Below are 22,306 nucleotides of genomic sequence, written 5' to 3'. Positions count from 1 at the left end.
AGCTACTTTATTTATATACAAAATCAGGACAAAGGAAAACATGGCTCATCTCCTTCTTGCTCTCAGAGAGAAGAGAGAACATAAAAGCAATACAGAACGGAACTTCTGTTCACAAGACTCCAACAATCAGTGCTGGATGTAAAACACAGACATGTGATTAAAACATTCCCACAAGTCTGCACAGCGAGGGAATGGGATACAAACACTGAGTCCATTTTCAGAAAAAGCAGAAAATAATTTGCTTTAATCTGTTTTTTTCTAGCATTTAGATAAAGATTTACATACCTGCTGTCATCTCCGCCAGCACTAACAACATATCTGTCCCCACTTGTAAAACGAATATTAGTCACATGGGCTGAGTGACCTAAAAATCGTTTATGTTTTGCCTTTGAAATAAAACAAAATCTACATGTCATTTTCATTATTTTTAAAATGAGCCCCTAATCCCACAGTATGCATATGTAGAATTATTTTTAATCTGTCTCCCACACAACATGCTGCTACCATCCACATTACTGCCACACTATCCCAATCTCTCCTGATCCTTTAGAAACAAAAGTGTGATTCAGCAGCTGGATCAATTTGAAGTTTGCACTGATCCAGCTGCTGAACTACACTTCTGTTTCTATGTAGAGAACTGCAGAACAGTGATACAGCAGTTGCACATGCATTCTCTTATTTGTTCTCTCAGTGTTGTGCTCCTCCACTGGGAAACAGCACTCTGGGGCTAGGCTGAGTCCAGTCTGCTACTCAACTGTCCACAAAGGGCTGCAACTGCTACTTGTTGCAGACAGCACCTGCGCATGCAAGTCTGCTTACATCTTAGAAGGTGGGACAGCACTGCAGGCCAGCACTACCTTGCCCAATGTTTCCCGATGAGGGGCTGCCTCTGCTGGGGGAATATCAGATGGCGGGGAACCAAAATGGCTCTCTGACGGCCAGGAAAACTACCTGCCAAATTAGCCAATGGCCATGTCAGACCTCTTACATCTGGAATCAATAAAGTTGTGGCCTTGAGTCTTGACTGGTTTCTGTACTGGGTCAGGTTGGCAGAGTTGCAGCACCTGGGCACACAACAGCTACTTGCAACAGGTTAGTGGCAAGTTGTATGAATGGAGTCAGGACTGTCCCATTGACTCAAACCACCAAGCAAGCAATGATACTTGTATCTTTCATTTTCCATCTTCAAAGGACTCCAGAGGTCCTGTTGAAGAAAACTAGGTGGTAAAGAAAAATATCCTGCAATTTTCCTTCTCCAATTTTACAGTGGTTCACCTTAGTAAAGGAGCTCTCATAATCTTCAATCAAAAGGTTCTTACAAATTTTTCTGGACAAGGGAAGTCGAACAGCTTGACCATGCCAAAGTCATCGCCTGTTACAAGGCTGATTCCCGAGTGAGAAACACAGGCACAATTTACATCGGCTTTCTCAGCATGCCTGGACCAGATTCCAACAACTTCATCTCCTAAAATGCTGAAGCAAAAGGTAGGAAATGGAGCCATTTAAAGAAATACATTTTGAGGATTGATGTATTTTTATTTACTTATTTAAAGTGTTTACATAGATCATTTATTCTATTAAGAGTACAGGATGGTGCACAGCAATTACGTCACAGCACAAATAGCGTCAGAAAAACTACTTATACAGCCATAAAACAGGAATTGCATAAATTTCGGCAGGAAATGATGTGGCATATTTTAAGAAAGCTTCAGTATGTCTGGATTTACCTGGTCCAACTGGCCCATGTTATTCTATCAATCACAGTTTGATCCAGGAGCTGTTTTCCTGAAGGCACTTCATAAACTTGCCTTTTGTAAGACCCAGTAGAGACCTATAAGAATTAGTATAGAGTGATACAGTTGCAGATATTCTGAAGATATTTTTGTCTTGAAATACGTTTCTGCTAAGGAACAAATAGGTCAACATATCAAGAGATACTAATCAATATAATTTTCAAAATCAACAGTAAAACTGTTGGTGTATGTACCTGGTCCTATGCTATCCTGTCAATCATCCTATTCTTATTCGGATTTGGTTTTCGCTTGAGTCTTGTCATGGTAACAATACTTAACAAAATATTCTAGGAATATAAAAAGTAGTGCATTTCTACAACACAACACAAAAGCTGAATCGTCTTTAAACTGCTTCAGACAGTGGCACCATTCATGAGAATCAGCACCTTTGCATGGAGGTTGCAAATGTGGGTGCTGGCTATTGGCATGATAATAATGGCTTGAAAAAGGGTTCACAAATTACAGTGGTACCTCAGGTTACACTCGCTTCAGGTTACAGACTCCGCTAACCCAGAAATAGTAACTCGGGTTAAGAATTTTGCTTCAGGGTGAGAACAGAAATCACACAGCAGCGGCGCGGCAGTGGCAGGAGACCCCATTAGCTAAAGTAGTGCTTCAGGTTAAGAACAGTTTCAGGTTCAGAACAGACCTCCAGAACGAATTAAGTTCTTAACCCGAGGTACCACTGTACACAGATCCTGGTGGCCTGGTAGACACATGAGGCACTGGTGCTCACAAACAGAAACTTTGCTTAACTGCGCTTCTATGTTGCAAGCCCATTTGCAGCACTGCGCCTTCCCAATGTGCTCTTTGTTATGTCTGAGCCTGTGTAACACATGAAACAAATAGGAGTTTTTAATTCCTGGACATAAACTAACCATCGGTTCCAAGATGTATTTCTACTTGCATGTGAGAGATGATAAACAGAGTAAGATACTGGAAATAGTTGTTATTATTATCATTAATTAAATACAGTGGTGCCTCGCAAGACGAAATTAATCCGTTCCGCGAGCCTCTTCGTCTAGCGGTTTTTTCGTCTTGCGAAGCAACCCTATTAGCGGCTTAGCGCTATTAGCGGTTTAGCAGCTATTAAAGGCTTAGGGGCTATTAAAGGCTTAGCGGATTAGTGGCTAAAAGGCTATTAGCGGCTATTAAATGCTTAGCGGATTAGCGGCTAAAAGGCTATTAGCGGCTATTAAAGGCTTAGCGGATTAGCGGCTAAAAGGCTATTAGCGGCTATTAAAGGCTTAGCGGATTAGCGGCTAAAAGGCTATTACGGCTATTAAAGGCTTAGCGGATTAGCGGCTAAAAGGCTATTAGCGGCTTAGCGGCTTAGAAAAAGGGGGGGAGCGGAAAAAAAATCAGAACACTTGCAAGACGTTTTCGTCTTGCAAAGCAAGCCCATAGGGAAAATCGTCTTGCGAAGCAGCTCAAAAACGGAAAACCCTTTCGTCTAACGGGTTTTCCATCTTGCGAGGCATTCGTCTTGCAGGGCACCACTGTATTTATACAGTGGTACCTCGGGTTAAATACTTAATTCGTTCCGGAAGTCCGTTCTTAACCTGAAACTGTTCTTAACCTGAAGCACCACTTTACCTAATGGGGCCTCCCGCTGCTGCCTCACCGCCGGAGCACGATTTCTGTTCTCATCCTGAAGCAAAGTTCTTAACCCAAGGTAATATTTCTGGGTTAGCGGAGTTTGTAACCTGAAGCGTATGTAACCTGAAGCGTATGTAACCCGAGGTACCACTGTACTGCCCTTCATCCAAAGATCACAGGGAAGTTTGCAATATAAAAACACAAAAATACATACCATAGTAACAAACAAAAGCAATCGCCCCCAGTTTAAAAGGGAATGTTTATGAAACAAGTTTAATTTTTAAAAAAGCTCCCAGTTATATTTACCTGAAGATAACAGCTATCTGCTGAAAAATCCATTTGAATTACAAAACTAGGAATGTCTTTGCAGTAGCTAGCTCGGTTAAGAGTAGGCCCCAATGTCAGGTCATAAAAATCCACTGCATTTTCACTGGAACCCACTGCTAAATAATGAGAATCTGGACTGAACCTATGTAGATAAACAGGTTAAATGAGTTCTTGCTGATGACATTGCATTAAACAAATCTCAAAATATTATTTTTTTCATTTACTTTTTATGCCAGATATTTTGTAAAATGATTGTGGTATAAAATGGAGCAAAGGTTTAAAGTATATGCTATATAAATATGAAATAAAAGACATTTCAATGCTGCAGTTCTACATACATTTATCTTGGAGGAAGCCTCACTGAACACAGTGAGATTTACTTCTAAGTAACAATGTCATTAGATCATGCCTTTTTCATAGTATATATCAAGTGGAGTATTTCCCCCCCCCCTTTAATCACTAACTGAACCTCTCCAAATCAAACTTGGTCATTTCTTAACGATTTTCTCTGCCACAAAATGGTTTTATTCCATTTCAAACATTTTCTCCACGTCAAATAGCATCCTTTTATCTACATGTTATGCTATTCCTGTCTAGCTCTCTGTTCATCTGTACATAGGATGGTATTCAACTACATGTTTACTCATTTAGTCATGTTCATTAATTTCAGTGAGTCTACTCTGAATAAACCTTAGTTAAACAGCACCTCAAGTATGGACTCCACAAATACCACCACTGAAACTGTCAGTAATTTATGTTCTTGAAAACCTTGGGGTTTCACTAGGGCTTTGCAAAATCTGCATATATATATTTTTAAAAAATCTCTTTCTGGCTTGCACATGCACCCAGTGGTTAGCAGCACAGCACAGCATTGCTGAGCTGGCTTTGCACCCGTCGCTGCCGATTACCATGAGGGGGAGTGGCAAAGCAGTGGGGAGCTCAGTGCAGTGGGCATGAAGCGGCAGAGCCAATCCAAGGCTCCTGCCACTTACACTGTGCCAAGTTCCCTGCTGCCTTGCCCCTCCCCCTCATATTGACTGGCAGAGATGTGCAGCATCGGGAAGCCAGGTCAGCAACGCAGACCCACCCCACCCCACTGGCTGCTACTGGTTGTGTGTCTTAAAGGGGCCTAAATCACTCTGTTCCCTTAAAAAAAATGGTGACAGGCAGTAGTGTGCACACAGTACATAATTAAGCTATGAATTCACTCCCACAAGTTGTTGTGATTGGCACCAGTTTGGATGGCCTTAAAAAGGAGTTTAGACAAATTCATGGAGGATAAGGCTATCAATAACTAGATCATGATGGTTGTGGGTTGTGAACTTCCAGTATCATAGAATCATAGAATTGGAAGGGACCATAAAAGTCATATAGTGCAACCACCTGCAATACAGGAATGACCCATGACCCTGAGATTAATAGTTATTTGCTGGGGACATGATTGGACAGAGTGTTGTCACATTCATGTCTTCTTGCTGTTGCATTCATGTCCTTGTGGACGTCCCATATGTACCTGGTTGGCCACTGTGGGGAGTGATTGCTGGCATAAATGGGACTTTGGTCTAATCTAGCAGGGATACTCCTATGTTCTTAATGCTGCATCCTCATGCATGCACATCCACCATACCCAACAAGATGCGGATATAATTTTTAGAGAATCCAGAACCACAGCAGGTAAGGGAACATGATATCTCACCTGATGTCCTGAATGGCTGATCTTCTGTCCCTTTTCTTCCCCCATATTTTCAGAGAGTTCACTAACAAGATAATAAATTCTCCATTTTTCATGCCAATAGCCACCATGTCGCCCTCTGGACTATAAGACACAGTGCGTGCTGCGTGGCCCAAATTTACTTTGTTCACCATCTTCTGTGAGAATTGGGTTTTAAAAGGAAGCACAATTAAATGTTTCCATTTATGTACAATGAATATAGCATAGCAAGAATATGTCATGATTTATTTTTAGCTCTTACGTTTACTTAATTCCTGGAAATACATTTAAAAGAAAATATGTACAAGTTTTCTCAGCGGATTTATTTTTCTAAACAATTACGGTATATAGTCTTACTGTAATTTTTATACCTACTTTATCAGCAATATCCCAGAGTCTGACTGTCCCATCTTCTGCAGCAGAAAGGAAAACATCACGAGAAGGGTGTGTTGCTAGTCCCCAGATAGGCCCATCCATGTGGCCATTAATTAGAATGTTACATGCTGCATTTTTCTCTCCAACTTCTATTATTTCTGCATTCTTTGTCCCAACAAGAATTTTCCCCTGGAACAATGTTCAGTTAATGAAAACTATTTTAAAAATAGCATCTGTTGATGAGGGGTAACATGAATCTATGCATAGTAACTTAGAAGTCATGAACATATTTTCACTAAAGGAATTGTTGAAATCATGAAAGTATTAAATACTAGGGGGGCAGGATCCTTGCTCACTCTGATTGCCAACCTCCTACTATTTCCCCCATGTTAACCATGAGCTTCCCTTGCAACTACTAAGCTCCCTTTTCACCTTTCCAGTCCTATTTCTGAAGCCTCTTGTACTCCTTTTTTCACCTTCATACTCATTTCCATGCCTCTTCCTCCCTCCTTGTTTTTCACACCCCTTTGCACTGCCTGGTTTTCACCTCTACCTCCTTATCTCCCTTCTCCCACCTTTTTTCAAGTGTCCCTTGCACACAGACCATCTCCATTTCCATGCCTCCTCCTTCTCTCTTCTATTTTGCAGCCCACCTCCCTTTGCACACACACTCTCATTTTAAACATTGGGAAAGATTTGAGTAGAGCAAGAAGGAAATTGGGAAAGACTGTGCTGTACCCATGTTAGCTTTTTGGTGCTAGCTTGTGCTTCTGTGTTGTAGACACAGTCGTTCTTTCTGCTTGTTAAAACTTAAAGAACAAAAAGATAACCCTCAGTGTTGCTCCCTTTCCAATCTAATTAGATCTCTCACATTGCTTTAAACCACCACTTTTTCTCTTTCAGTGTTCCTCCATCCCCTCTTTGCTCAAACCTCTCCTGTTGTGAAAACTGCCACTTTTCTGCTCTCGCTGTTCCTCTTTTCTTTCTCTCCCGTCCTCAGTACTTTCATGCAGCAGAGAGGATCTCAATATTGCTAGAGTATTGCCCAAGTCAAGAAACAGCAGTGAAAGGTACAACAAAAACACTAAATACCAAAAATGCCAACATGCGGATATGCTTCCTCAACATGTTGTGAAGGTCACCAATCTGAATGGCTTTAAATGGGGATTAGACAAAATTCATGGAGTCGTTACATGGAGTAGCTATTACTCCTGATGGCTATATGCTACCCCCACAGTCAGAACACTGGACTACATAAGCCTTTTGTCTAACAGGCTCTTCTTATCTAATATTTGAATAGAATTTTAACAGCTAAGATTGAGAGTATACATGCTGTGATGCTTAGAAACAAACAGAAAAGATAGGTTGCTGACAAATAAGCAAAGATGATCTAAAACCAATATGAACCAACATGATAGATGTTGTCATCTCTTTAAGGAGACCAGCACTTACTTTGCCTCTGCACACAGAGCGAACACAGTCAATTATCTGTCCTGTCTCTAATCTGAAGGCACGACACCGCCTTAGCTCCTGATCCCATAGTTTAACTGCTCCACCTTCTTTTGATCTAGTGAAAATAAAGAAAGAAACATTATAGAAAGAAAAGATAAAATCACTCAGTGTAAAATGCATGTGTTCAAATCCCATATTCCATTCATTCAATGGATATCACAGTTGAGATTCACAAATGAATAATTAAAACCGCTATTTTAAAATATACAATATTATGTCAGTTTTGCTATCCACAAACTATTTTGCAATGGTTTTAGCTTACTTAAGAGTATGTAATTTTTAGATTTCCACATTTGTCATAGTTGTGAAGCAACTATGTTTACTATTTTGTAGAAGCTTCTGTTATTTTAACTATTTCATGTCACATTGTAGTTAAGGCTAATATGCTAGCCAGTGAGAGCGTGACTGCTCAACTTTTCACTTCCTTGACTTGGGTATTCATTCCCCTAATCTTAGACATAATCTAGTACATGCTTAACTCTTTCCTATGTAAGAGAAAATGACTGAGGATACTCCTTACTTTATAATACATTTTGTTGCAGTAAGAATATAGGAAAACATAAAGAATACAAGATTATTTCTTAAAGTCAGTCACTCACTTTGAAATGATTATTTTTCTGAAAGGCTTATTAGTATTAAACTAAAGAAGATTGAGTCTAGCAGCAAACCATGCAATACTAGTGGGAAACAGGTGAAATCATTGAATTCAGTTTCCTGTTTTACTCATTGTAAATAATTAGGTAGGGAATTTTTCTAACATTTAACAAGAGTTGCCATGGTTGCTGTGTCAGTAAAAGCCACTACTTGCTCTGCTAGAGCTAATAGAGATAAATAGGTTTAGGCTGTCAATTTACTTATGTACAAATAATGAATTGTATATACTTAAAAGTAGAACTACCGCAGTGTAATTTACTTCAACACATTTAGGCATTCATTAATATATTTGTAAAATGTATCTGTAAGAAAACCAGACTCACGGCCTCTCCTTGCCTCCTGTTACAATTAAGCCATCTCGTAGTGTTGTGTACATTGCAAATATAGGCCCATTGTGAGCTTTGCCTACAATTCGATTCAATATATGTTCTTTCCAAACACACACATCTCCACTGATTGTACCTGTAAACGTCAAATTATTCTGAAAAGGAGGGAGGGAATGTGTTCATCACATGATTTCAAAAGGGGAAAATGCATATATTTATAATGAAACTACAGGTGGTGCAGAGCACAGTGGACAGAGTACTAACTGTGGCTAACTGCTACAAGCATTTTATACCAGTTCAAAATATCTTCAGAAAAATGATTTATGTTTTCAGTTCAAAATATTGGTTTTACGGTTTCAATACTTTAATGGCCTGGAATCAAAGCACTACCTTCTCCCATATGAACTTGCCTGCCAATTAAGACTGTCCTCGATGGCCCTTGTCCAGGTTTTACCGTTCTCAAAGCCAGTTAAAATGTCATTTTCTCTGGTAGTATCAATATGGAACTCCCTCCCCATAAAGGTTTGCCTTGCACCTTCTTAACATTTTTTTAGGTGTCAGGAGAAGTCTGTCCTGTTCTGTTGCACTTTAGTGGCTTTCTAATGATATTGGAGACTTTCTCGTAAATCGAGTCCTCCTCAGAAGAGTGTGGTGAGATCATCAGGACTGACCTCATTGCTTGTGTGGGTGGGAGCGATTGGATAGCCACAACAACCCTGACTGGTGGTCCCTTGGTTGCTGGGCAAATCTTTCCAACGGGGAATTTTGTGTATTAACCGAGGGACCTTTATATACCACTGTATGTTGCGTAAAGCTTCCTCTTTTCACTTTGTGCACCGGATCACCTGCCCACCCTCCCTATATTTAGGGTCTTGCTATGACCTTGCTATGCCGTCATGTGTCGTCTGTTTTGGGACAGGGGCCCGGTAGGAATTTCCCCATTTGGCTGATTGGCTTGTGTCATTTGGGCTTTGCCTGCCGTGTAGCAAATTATCACAACTTTGTAAGGTTTGGCAGTTAGGCATTGGTTCAAGGTGGTCTGGAGGGGGGGTTGGAGCACCTGTCCCCTCCAATGCGCAAAGGTATTCCATTAAAGGAATCCAGAGACTTGGTATGTTTTTGTTGACCCCTTTCGGGGGGTAGGGCCACACAAGAGTGCCTGGGAGCATTTGGGGTGAGCTTGAGTCTGATTCTGGACCAATGCTCCCCCACGATATTTACCTGTACTGACAATATGGTGGGGCCCAGTCATCAGTGCTGCCCTGCTGTGGTCAGATGCAGCTAGTCGGGAACCAATGCCTAAACAAACCCCTCACTATCTGTAATCAATAAAGTTGTGGCCAAAATTATGCCAATAACCTGAAAACTAAATTCCGTGTCAATTGTGTCTTTATTTATTGGGAAGCTCCTGGGGATCTTAACACACAATTACCTTTTACCTTAACACGCAATTATTCTGTTTTTTATGTGAGTTTTATGTTGGTTCTGATTAGATTTTATTGTATCTGCATTTAAAACTGCCTTAGACCAATCTGGCAAGATTCAAACATCATTTAATAAACAAAGAAACAAACAAACAAATAAATAAATAATGTTCTGAGTTTAGTGGAAAAAATGTTCAGATCTGGTACTCAACCGAGGTTTCAATCAGATTCTAGTGAATTATGGATGCAGCACAATATTGGTAACTGCTCATAAAACATTCGCTCCAGAACTAGTCTTTATCAGAGAAGTCTGAATCACTACTAGAACCTTCCTCAATACCCTCAAACATTTTAAAAAATATTTTTCTAAATAAATCAGTTTTTCTAAATATACAAAGTATCTGCATTGGAAGGCGAAGTGTTTAAATACTATTCAACGGCTTCCAAAATCTATAATGCAACTTATGTTTGAGCTGCTTAGTCTTTAAAGTACTAAAGGCAGTCATAGTTTAATGAAAACATGGAAACATCAACAGTAAAAAGAGTAACTGCAGTAAAGAGTATGTTTATTTACTTACAGCTCCAAATGCTACAGACAGCATAGTCTGCATTCGTGCATCTTCTATTGAACTTGTTTGTCCTTTTTTACTTAGAAGTGCTCTTCCAGCAAGTGTCCAGAACCTCACATGTTTTACTCCTACTGAAACAAATTGTGTGTCGGAGTCAGGCCTGAATTCTGCTACAAAAATACGCTGATTATGACCAGCTCTACTAGCGATTTTGGCACCTAATAGGAAGAATTAATTGTAATTTAAAGTCACATATACACAATTGTATTGTACCAACAAGTAGTGATTAATGAACAAGATAAATGTGTTTTAGACAAACAAAATACCTTCCTACCTTCCTGCCATTTCCAAATGGTAATGGTATGTTCAGGATCCAGCCCTACAGACAGAAGAAGCTTGCCAGTGGCACTAAAACTGACTGAACAAACGCCTTTTGAATGGTAGCATCGCAACACAGACAATGTCTGCTTATTCATTGCATCCCATACGTGAATACAAGGTGCTGTAGCTGTACAAATATAAGAAGATCAGTAAATTATTTTGTTGGTTAAAGCTTATAGGATTTGTAACACTTAAATAATTCAACTAACTTTAGTTAAAAGAACAAAACCTGAAATTATAATCTTGCTTTCTGAAGCCAACACTGCAAAAAGTGCTCATTTGGGAAAGTATTACCCAAATCTAGAAAAGATACATCTAACAGCAGAACCTTCTTCTTAAGTCTCATTCAGTTCCCCCTTAACACAAGAACAAAAAACTGAATTTTAAATTATCTATATAAAGTTATACACACCCTTACATTTGTTTAATGACAAGGGAACAAAGCATGAATACAGACTGCAGTTTACAAGTTTACAATTTAGACTGCAATCCTAAGTGCACTTACTAGAGAGTAAGCCCCACAGAATTCAATAGGACTTACTTCCAAGAAGACAGAGTGAGGCCTGTACTGTTAATCTAATTTGTAATACATTGTAATACATTGCTTGAATTTGTAATACATTGTAATACATTGCTTGTAATGCATTGTATGAATGCCAGGTGGGAACCCAACAAGTCATCTGTGCAATAAAGTAAAGATATCTATATATGGTACAGGGGCATTCATGGGTGGTAAGAGTCTATAGAAGACTGAAATATATGAGGGAAATATGTTTTCCAGTGCATTTTTCAGCACTACACAATCCCAGGCCACACTCTGCCAGTTCTGAAATGTGCTCAATACTGTTTTGGAATGTGACAATGGTCAACAAGGACCACAGTGGAAATCTAAAAGGCTGGGCTTCTATCCTCATCACATGTCCTAGGAGGACCATACTATGCTAAGACATAATATCTGATTGTGCACTATAGGCTACACAAGTGGCACAAGACATTATAATCAAGGGAATCACATAGATAAGAGTTCAGAAACAACAACAACTGCTCTACATAGGCAAGCATGTGCATTATCCTTTTCTGTCAGCTGTTTGATACACAACTATGTAACATGACTACCTATTCATGCAAGATGAAAACAACTAAACAAGATCACAGCTGAGACTATGACTTTCAAAGGAACATAATGATATTTCACAAAATGGATTTGATAGCACTGATAAGCATTCTGGATGGCTGGTAAAAACTGCATGACAATACAGTAAATGAGAAAGATGATTTCTTTATTAACTCAGTCACCAAGGCCTCTTGAGTGAATAGCTAAACAAAATAATATTTATAACAGAAACATTTGTTGTCAGCCCCAATGATTTTCCAGAAACTGAATTAACTAAAAGTTATATAAATAAGAAAATAGGTTATAAAATGTTTTATCACTTATCAAAACACTGGGGTGGTTGTGGTGGGTATAATACAACAAACTTTAGAATGTGTTAAAATTATTCTTTGACTTCATCTAAAGGAAATCTTGCATATTTATATCTTGTTGAATTTTGTGTTTAGTGCTAATGTTGTAGCATTTGATATCATGGAAATATATTCAGTTAACCTACCTACAGTACTGTGCGTAATGTCAAAGAACCTAGTTATACCTGAAGGTGTTAAAATTTAGTTTCCCTTACCTGACATATCTGCTGTGTCTCCTGTAATGGAAAAGCAGCAGAAAAATAATTACAACCAGAATGAAAATGATAACTAAAATATATGTGGTATAAAGTACAAGCTTTGGTTTCAGAATTGTTGTCTAACAATATGAACCCTGTGGCAGGAATATTAAACGGGAACTTACTGTCCATATATAGTTAGTTGTTATTGCTTCCACTAACAGAATATACAGAGTGGCATGGAGATGCCTTTCCTTGAACAATGTTTAGTTAGAAATTAAACAAACTTGAGTGATGTTGAATTCTCAGTTGCATGGAGAGCAAAACTGTTTGGTTAGAGATGGTTTAAAATAATCTTTCTTTCAGCAGTTGTGAAAAAATAGCAGAGGACTATGTGTAATGCCATGGTTTCACATTACACGAGTGAGCCTTGGACTCATCTACTTTCTTTTCCTTATCCCTCTCTCCCCTTCTGCATTAAGATTCAGTTAGTAATTTCTTATTTAAAATAGGTCACAGTTTGCAGAATGGTGGTTTACATTTGCCCTCTAATCCAGAATTGGTAAGGACAGTTTTTTGTTCAGACATGATGGCAAATTTTTTGTGCTAAACAGGACGTAAGTAATCAAACCTGAGCCTGCGGAGACATGGGGAGGAAGAATACAAGTCCACAGCACATTCCTGATCCTCCAATCCATGTTTTGTTAGGTCATAACCAACTCAATGTGTTTGTAAAAAGTATCAACATCCAAAAACGTAATAGATCTAGCAATGACCACTGTCATAATTGCCACTCTTAACATATTTTCTGTGATATTAAGTTCATAGCACAGATTCTATACGTGTTCTTGAATGCAGAAGGAGATCTCAAGGATGCAGGTTCAACACTCATTTAAATGAAAGGAGCAGACCTATTTGTACATTCTTTTAAAGAAGCCTCCCTCTCTCGAATGAGAAGTATAGGGAATTCTGTGCATACACTGGTGCACCTACTCTCAGAATCAATTTTTGGATCATGCCATCTACCTTAAACTTGTCATTTAAACCATATCATGTTTGGATCTGAGAATCTTCCAGACTGCAGTTCAAAATTCCATCTGTTCTGGCTAAATACCTTGTGTTCTGGTACATATTTAGCATCATTTTAAATCAAATTGCAGAAATACTTTCCTACCCTAAATTATATGATTAGCTTTTGGCAATGGTTTTTGTACAAAACGGACCACTTTCATCCCTGCACAACTTTAATCAACCCATTTGACAATTTGTTCTGATTACTGTGCGCTGGATTGTTTATGATCACTGCTTTTCAATTAGTGCACTTTTGATTTTGATTTTGTTACATATTTTGAAAGCTCAATCTTTTTATATTATCTCTGCTTCAAAAGTGTACTGTATATTTTCCTCTTCGTTTCTCCTAAATAAGTGAATGATCATCAATGTCTATTGAAAACAATATAATGCTGTAACAGGCAATACTTTATCACATAGCTGCACTGGGTGCATGGTAGAAAAAAACAAAAAAATCCAGCCCTTAGCACTTGGCAGGATGTTACAGAGGACCAAGGTATCCTAGGGTGGCAGAGTTTGCCGGATTGTTTACTAGCCTACATGGGCTCAGTATTGATGTGAAGGTACAACCTACACTGCTATAGCTTCTCAGTCTTCGCAGAAGATATTGTGGAGTTTGTACACAATGCATCTATCTGCAAAGCACTCAGACCTGCTTTGCACCCCTAGGGGGTCCCTGCATTCCTTCATCCATCTCACAGCAATGGGCATTTTGCTCTGTGTTGTGTATGCTGGACATGATAGTGTACATTGTGGCAGGTGTGGAATCAAAAAAGAAAATGTTTTGTGATTAAATGGGGCTCAATAGCTTTAAAAAATCATTTTGATAAATCTGCAATAAAATATAGCATTAGCATCCTTAAGCATCAATGTGTTTTAAAAATAATTTTCAGTGTTACAAGAAAAAAATATAATTGGCACAGGTAACTGAGTAACATTCATACAAACAGAAGCAGCATAAGCAAATGCTTTCTTCTATCTATGAATTCACATGACTAACTGTTCATGCATATATATTAATTTCTTTTTTAAAAAATACAAACATACCTACTTGGCCAGTTGCCACAAGGTTGATAAACTTGGGGTGCTGATTTATAGTGAGGCACAAAATATCATCATTATGTTCCTGGTAAAAAGACTGAGAGCCTACAGAGACAAATACGGTATATTATTTAAAGTACAAATATCACATCTATGAGGGGAAAAGAAAAAGAGAGAGAAAATAAAAACACTGTATCAACGCCAGATGGAATCTACTGTATATGTTTCCTACCTGTTGCCACATTGTACAGAATTCCAACAGATGCAGTGTGATAAATTATATCAGCACCATCATTCAAATAGTGCACATTGTTCCTGCCATCTTTACCACGATAGCCAAACACCAGCTCCAGCACTAGATCCTAAGAAAACAGATTTATGATCACCACAAGCTTCCTTGTGAATAAAAGCTATTTCATGATTTCATCTTGGAACACCACTGTACAAGCTGTTTAATGAATTTATTTTTTTCCTTTTAATAGTGTTCCAAAGCATCAAGAAAAATCCTATAACTCACCACGTATATATTGGGGTAAACAGGGAATATTCTGCTTGCAGTATTGACCAGCCCACAAGTTTGCCCCCAAATTCCCGTTTTATTCTGCCAGTCTGTATGGGCTATTGAAAGATCCCTTTAAACAGATGCAGAATAAATCATCACTTATTCTGCCTGTTTGACCACAAGGCATTTGTTTACAGAAGCTGTTTAATTAAATTTCTATTACACCCCATATAGTTTGTTATAATGAAGTTTAAATGAGAATGTTAATAAGAATAAGTTTTCTTACCTCTATAGGTCTCTTTTTTTTGCCAACGTTATTTGTCTGAAGTTTTTCAGGCTGAGGCAATGCCCTACTAACTGGTGGTCTGAAACAAAGAACTGTGAATAAGAAAAGGTTGTCTGTCACCCATTCAGTACTAAAACAGCATCTTCTGAACTGTCGCCTGGGTAGAGAAAGCTGTAAGATACTTTGCTAGGACAGCCTTATAAACAAACCCTGAGAGTTATTACCCTACAAAGAAATGATACCAGTCTGCTGGGGGCTGGCAGAGAAGGGACAGAGAGGTTTATTTCTATACTAATTGAGGAGGAAGAGGCTACCCTCCTCTAGCTGTCCCTTCGTTACTATGTTGGGTACAGTGAAGTCAACAGAGTGCTTCATCCCTCTTCGACCAGCTCAGTTACTCACCTGCATGGGATTCCATTCACTCTTGGGTGTGCAATTCCTGGTCACCAATGGCCACCAGACAGACACGTGCTTAAAAACAAGGCTGTGCTTGTACCATAGGGACCATTTTATAAACAGTTGTTTTATTATGTATATTTTATTACTTCTTTTGATCAATGTTGTATATTTCCACCATGTGGAAAGTAATAATCCAATGGCGCAGTGCACACATGATGGAATACATGATCTTACAAGTCATGGCTCTTAAGAACACACCCATCCGTCTCCTTGTATTGTGCAAGAACACAAACCATGAGATTCACATGAAATGCTAAGCCAAAACTGGTTTGTTTCCTACACTTGTTCACAGCAAAGCTATCTTTTCTGAAGGCAGTCCTGTTTATGGAAGCTTTTAATGTTTGATTCATTACTGTATTTTATGTTTGATGCATTACTGTATTTTAATATTTTGTTGGAAGCCGCTCAGAGTGACTGAGGAAGCCCAGCCAGATGGGTGGGGTATAAATAATAAATTATTATTATTATTATTATTATTATCATTATTATTATTATTATTATTATTAGCAGTTATTAGCTTTCTGTTGCTTTATAGCATTCATAGCTCCTCTGTTCCTAATCCCCTCATTGCTGTTCTACTATCTGGTCAGTACAGTTTTTATTGTATGCATGCACACCATACATTCATAATACATTTAAAGCACTTGGCAAACCACAAAGAATCCTAGGAACTGTAATTTATCCCTCACAGAGGTATAGTTTCCAGCACCTATTAAAAAAAAATAGTTCCCAATATTCTTTGTTTTAAATGTGCTTTAAATGTATGGTGTATATGCAACATGAAATAAATAAATAAATAATATTTGTGCCCCAGCCACCCAAAGGCATCAAGGGCCCAACCAGAAAATCATGATTGTATTTTATAATACACACTTTAATGTTCAGTACCATAAAATTTTAAAACATTGCATTACATGCACTTTCCATTACTTTAATGACAAAAGCAAAGAATGAAGACAATTTGACAAGCGCAGGTTGGTGATGTAACACAGACCACTGATAAAGATCTCCAGTCTTACTGCACTACTTCTGAGACTGATGGCAGTGTATGGGGTAGAGCAATATGGAGGGGGCTGGACTCAGAGGACAAGGCATGGGCTTGAGTGAAAGGATGGGGATTTGTATACTATTACTATTACTAGGCTCCTGATAATGGAGCAGAGATCTTGGAGACCACTCTGATCCCTGCTAAACATAAATGATATGATGACATGGCACAGGCAGTGAACATACTGTATATAACAGAGGGCTAAAAAGCACAATGTTGTGGAAGCCACAGCAGAATAAGTAATGTCAGCTAAGTTTGTGAAATGAAATCAGTTTCCAAAATAAGTACCTTTCCTGTGCTCAGGGTTGGTATAAAGTACAAGCTAGTAATTCCTATACTTAAATTGATTCCCACCCCCCTTCTTCCTTCAATACTTAGGAATGGTAGTGGAAGTAAATAAGAGTTAAGCCTCCAAAACTGCATAACCATATGGCAACCCCTCCTGTTATGGCTAGCTGTAGATTTGTTCTCTAAAGTGTACTAGAATTCTAAGAAACTAGATGAACCAATTCACATAATTAAAACATTTCTAAAATGATACTAAATCTAAAGTTACATAAATGAGGCTGCAGGTACAAACACATGTTTTATTTGGATACTGCAGAACTGATATCAAGGTAACCTTATTGAACAAGAAAATCAGTAACCCCTCACAAACTATAAAAAGTGAATGTTTATGGAAGTATGCCCTACTGTGTTCAGTTGAGGCACACTTCCAGTAACTATGCAATCTTAAATAAGCTATCATCTGAAAAGAGTATACTTTTTAGACTCAAGATTCATAGCTCTTGCTTTGAGAGGGCTTTATTAAACTATGTTTTTTCAGAAAGAAGGTTGTGGGGCAGGGGTGCATTGGACTTGCCTCGGGTTGACGGGGCATCTGCTGGGACTGCTTATCTGCTTTGGAGGGGGGGAGAGGAACAACTGTGGTCACTGTGGGGAAGGGGAGCAAGAAAAGGGGCTGCTTATACGTTGTGCTCCCGGAACAGCAGCAGCAGGAGGAGGGAGGAGACCTGTGAGGGAGGCTCCTCGTCCCACAGCTTCCTCCTCCGGTGAGTGGCTCTGCAGTGGCAGGGCCTCCAGCCAGGCCTGGGCCCAGAGGTCACTGAGGGGAGGAGAAGAAGAAGACGGGAGGCCCAACACGGCTCTTAACTTTGCAAGGAGAAGTGGGGTCTGCTCAGCCAGCCAGATGCCCATCAGACTGACAGACAGACTGCTCGGCTGCTCCCTCAGTGTGCCCCCCCCCCAAAACTGGACATTTTTCAAAATTAAAAAAAAAAAATCACCTTTGGAATCCTGGGCATCTCTGGAGAAATCTGGATGTATGGTAACCGTAGTTAACAGCAACTGTCATTCTGGCATAGAGTTGCATTAGGCCCAAAGCTTTGTTTGGGCAATGACACAAATATGACACCCCTATGCCAACAATAACCCACGTGGATAGATATAAGGATGGATCTACATAGATATTTTAAAGAACTATGAAAAAAAGACCGCTATAAAAGCTCCCAATGCAATTTACCATTCACTTTGGATTTCAGCTCTACAGCACCATCTGGTGCCACATTTTTATAATGCACATATAACGTTATAATTGACCCGTGTAGCTGAGTCCTCAGTTTCAGCCAAGTAAATGATACAGCCTCATACTAAGGAAGGGAAAGGGGTCCCAAATTTACCATTATTTCCTTCCCCAAGGTTTTTAAGGTGGTTCCACTTCCACGTAATATATTGGATTTATGCATACAGTTACACTTCATTTGCTAAGAGCTGATTCAAGCGCTGGTGAGGGCATGTGGTAATCCCAAGCATGCAATCCTCCCACTTCCATACTGAGGTAGTACAGCCCTCATCCTACACCTTTAAACATACTCTATTAGTTTGGGAAGCATAGATGACAATGAAACAAGTTACCAATTATTCCTCACAGCAGACTCAAGATTTGCCACTGAACCTGAAAATAATAGTGACATCTATCATTCTGATGTCATTTTAAGGTAGCAGCTGCACATGGTTTAAATGAAGAAGTCAAAACTGCATCTGAAAACTGTGCTCTGTGACAGGAGAAATAACAGCTTCGGGACAGAAATAAGCGCCCATGTCAGTGAGGTAGACACAGAAAGACAATGTAAGAGAACAGAAAAGCAGAAGATTCACCAAAGCAGTGAGTGAGATTCTGAAAAGCAGCAGATGATGAAGTAAACAGGTCCTAACAGATACCTCAGTACATGAAGGAAATAGTACTAATATCTCTTTGAAGAGCGTAGTGCTAAATAGGTAACAAACCTATAGGCAAAGAGAACTTCCAGCAGGTTTTTGCTTAGCCAGCTACTAAATAAGGCTTCTCTCTAAATATGTTATGCTGTGAAATTAAAATAGGTGGGAATAACCATGCACTCCATCTTGAGCTGGGATATGAATGTGCTAATAAACAAAATAATAAATTAACTAGATTCATAGAAATTTCTATGGAAGCATATCATATGAAAATGTCCTTAATATTTTCTTGAACTTGTAATTCTACTTTATTTTATGTTAAGTATTTTTAAAATATTGTTAAATTTAGCAAATTTAATGAGGGTCAAGGTGAATAGAAGTGTTTACATTTTCAGAGTTCTATATATGTACAGAAAGTAGCATGACAGCAAGATGTTGAAGGCTGGTAGGAACATGTATATGTGTATTAGGGACACCAAAATGACAAGACAGCTTTGCGTGGAAATGGAAGATGGTGCTGAAATATGAAAAAGACATTAGCAAAGTAAAAGCATTACCTGGAACCTCTTTTCAGCAGCAGAAGGAAGAGAGAATGATTACTTATTCCAGTTTGGTATAATGATGAATTGGTGAAAAGTGTGTTTTAAGATAAGAAAACCAAGCATCTAAAATTATTTTATAGCAGAAAAGATATTATGTAGAATTGTGTTGAACTGATCCTCTGGCAATATCCAAGTGTAAGAGATTTTATTTTGTGGTTGTGTTTTTTTGTTTACAAAGGTAATATTTACAGGTATAAGATGGAGAGGGATTTAAAAAAAACGTTGAGACATGATTTGCAAGAGAGGAGTAGTTTGGCAGCATAAAGAAAAGGAATAGGAAAGTGAAGGAGTATTGGGAGAGGAAAAGTCCACAGTGTAAGGAAAATAAGAAGGAGTATATTACCTCTTTTGGGGCACAAAAGAGTAAGTTGCTAACTATTTACTCAAGTTCCTCTATTTGGCAAAGAAGGCTCATCAAGCATGCTCCAACACCGCACAATAGAACAGTGATGCAGGAGAAGAACTTTTACAAGCTTTCAGGAAAATGATGTCTAACTTGATATTCCACAGGTTTCATTAAACAAAGGCAATATAATTGCAAATAAGACAGAAAATATTTGCTCATATAGCTTTTTGGTACAGAAAAGGATGGTTTGGAAAACTCATTTTTTCATGCTTCTGCCTGCTTACCAAGTTTCTGGATCAAATTATTGTGGGTATGCTTGGGTTGCTCCTCTAATCATTACACTAGTCACTAATTCTCCTATCAAATTCTCATTACTTTTTCATAAGTCTTCACCTGTTAACAATGAGGCAGCTTTGTAATTTTTTCACTCCTATATAGCTAATTGCAAGTACCCCAGGCGAAAACCCAAGCAGAAAACTGTACCCAAGACTCACAGGATACAATCACTCCTCCCCCGAGGTTTCGGAGGCTAGAAAAAGGGAAAGCAGAGCTGCACTTGCACCAGACTCAGCACTATCCAACAAAGGCAGTCCAGAGCCACATGCCGGGTTCAAGGCTCTTAGGTTGAAACTGGGAGAAGCAGAACTGCATTCAGAATGACACTGGCAAGGGGGAACGGAAGAAGTAGTGGCCAAGAAAGTGAGTGGGGCAGGAGGTGTGTGATAATCCTCTAAATAAGTATTTACATTGGTACCTCGGGTTAAGTACTTAATTTGTTCCGGAGGTCCGTACTTAACCTGAAACTGTTCTTAACCTGAAGCACCACTTTAGCTAATGGGGCCTCCTGCTGCTGCCGCGCCACCGGAGCCCGATTTCTGTTCTTATCCTGAAGCAAAGTTCTTAACCTGAAGCACTATTTCTGGCTTAGTGGAGTGTGTAACCTGAAGCGTATGTAACCTGAAGCGTATGTAACCCGAGGTACCACTGTATTTACCAAGACACGACAGGGAAATAAATCAAAGTTTTACAACAAAGACCTTAGCATACTGTTGCCATTTATATCACAAGCATTAGCAGGAACGGCTTGTACACATTGGGCCATATTCAAATAAATCACAGCAGTAGTGGAAAACACTGCAATGATGCTCACTAGTGCAATGAGGCTTTCCCCCCCTTCTCCACCCCCCCCAACTTCCCCAGAACCAATTCTGGAGGATCAGCAGAACAGCACATACAGGGAGGAGAAGAGACATAGTCCCATCAGGTAAGCAGAAATGCTTGCACTGACGGAACAGCCTCCTTATCACTACTTTGAATACAACTCATAATAATGTAACTCTTGTATGAGTAATTTTGATGACCTGGTCCTGAGTCTATTTCCCCCTCTGTATTATATTATTATTTTATAAATCCTTTTCAAACAACTCATACAAATTCCGAAATACACAGAACAGATATATGACTTGAAAAGAATTGTCCTGCTTTGTTGTTTATGCTTAGGTATAAATCACAACACTGTATTTGGAGACTGAAAAAAAATCAAATATATGCAAACTCATATAGGCTATCGGTGAAATCTGAACATGTAATTCCTCAAGATTATTTTTTTTAAGATACCAGCTTTTATCAATAAATTGTCATTGTTCCTTTGCTGCTTTTGTGATGAAAATCACAATACTCTACAAATTTCTATTTGCTCTACACAGAAACTGCAATAGGCACCTACGGCAGATTCTTGATTAAAGTCAGTATCAGTTGGAGAGAGTGATGTGATTTTCCAGAAACAGGCAAGGGGGAGTAATTAACCACCTTCCTTCTGTGCCAATATCCTAATGCAGATTGCACATGCACACTTATTTTTTTAAAAAAGGTTAAAGATATATCATACATTTAACATCTAGTTTGGCTCTAGAATCAGCCCCTTAGACACTGAAGCTAGCAATTGAAAAAGAATGAAGGAAAGAAGAGTCAACTCCAGAATGCTGAAACTAATAGACATTGCTTATAGACACTGCTTATGACAAGTTTCCTGTCTGGTGCTGAGCTAGAAGCTATACCCTTTATGGCACACAGAAGATGTATAAGGTATGTAGATTCATGGACACAAAAACTGCCATCAGAAGAATGCATCTTTTCTGTTTTTTATCAGCCTCATTTGATTGCTCTAGAAACTTTCCAATAGCAAAAAGGAAGTACCGTATTTTTCCATGTATAAGACTAGGTTTTTCCCCTAAAAAATAATGTCAAAAATTAGGGGGCGTCTTCTACACAGATACATTTTCTTAAATCTGAGTCCCCCCAAATAGGGGGTGTCTTATACATGGAAGAGTCTTATAGACAGAAGAATATGGTATATTCATTGCATCATTGTATTCCCTAGGATTTTATCTATATATGTATTA

The 22,306-nt window shown here is 38.8% G+C and overlaps 1 protein-coding gene across 15 annotated transcripts in view; it reads right to left on the bottom strand.

Annotated features, from left to right (window-relative positions):
• Positions 1–22,306, bottom strand: part of EML5 (EMAP like 5) — a 100,750-nt gene that overhangs the window by 6,713 nt on the left and 71,731 nt on the right. For 4 of the 15 annotated variants that reach the window (XM_081171909.1, XM_081171915.1, XM_081171919.1 and 1 more), the window contains 14 exons: positions 15,233–15,311; positions 14,677–14,806; positions 14,451–14,549; positions 12,351–12,371; positions 10,625–10,798; positions 10,300–10,508; positions 8,295–8,452; positions 7,258–7,372; positions 5,806–5,994; positions 5,416–5,588; positions 3,699–3,861; positions 1,728–1,831; positions 1,320–1,473; positions 286–386 (listed from right to left, as the gene is read on the bottom strand). In XM_081171909.1, coding sequence (XP_081028035.1) covers positions 286–386; positions 1,320–1,473; positions 1,728–1,831; positions 3,699–3,861; positions 5,416–5,588; positions 5,806–5,994; positions 7,258–7,372; positions 8,295–8,452; positions 10,300–10,508; positions 10,625–10,798; positions 12,351–12,371; positions 14,451–14,549; positions 14,677–14,806; positions 15,233–15,311 — 1,869 coding nt within the window. Of the gene's footprint in view, positions 1–285; positions 387–1,275; positions 1,474–1,727; positions 1,832–3,698; positions 3,862–5,415; positions 5,589–5,805; positions 5,995–7,257; positions 7,373–8,294; positions 8,453–10,299; positions 10,509–10,624; positions 10,799–12,350; positions 12,372–14,450; positions 14,550–14,676; positions 14,807–15,231; positions 15,363–22,306 lie in introns of those variants that run through there. The other 11 variants (XM_081171916.1, XM_081171917.1, XM_081171914.1 and 8 more) reach the window with 10 other exon arrangements.

Source organism: Podarcis bocagei (assembly GCF_964188305.1).
Source record: "Podarcis bocagei genome assembly, chromosome: 1".
Lineage (NCBI taxonomy): Eukaryota > Metazoa > Chordata > Lepidosauria > Squamata > Lacertidae > Podarcis > Podarcis bocagei.
Note: the sequence above shows the minus strand (reverse complement) of the source record. Positions and strands in the feature narration are given on the sequence as shown.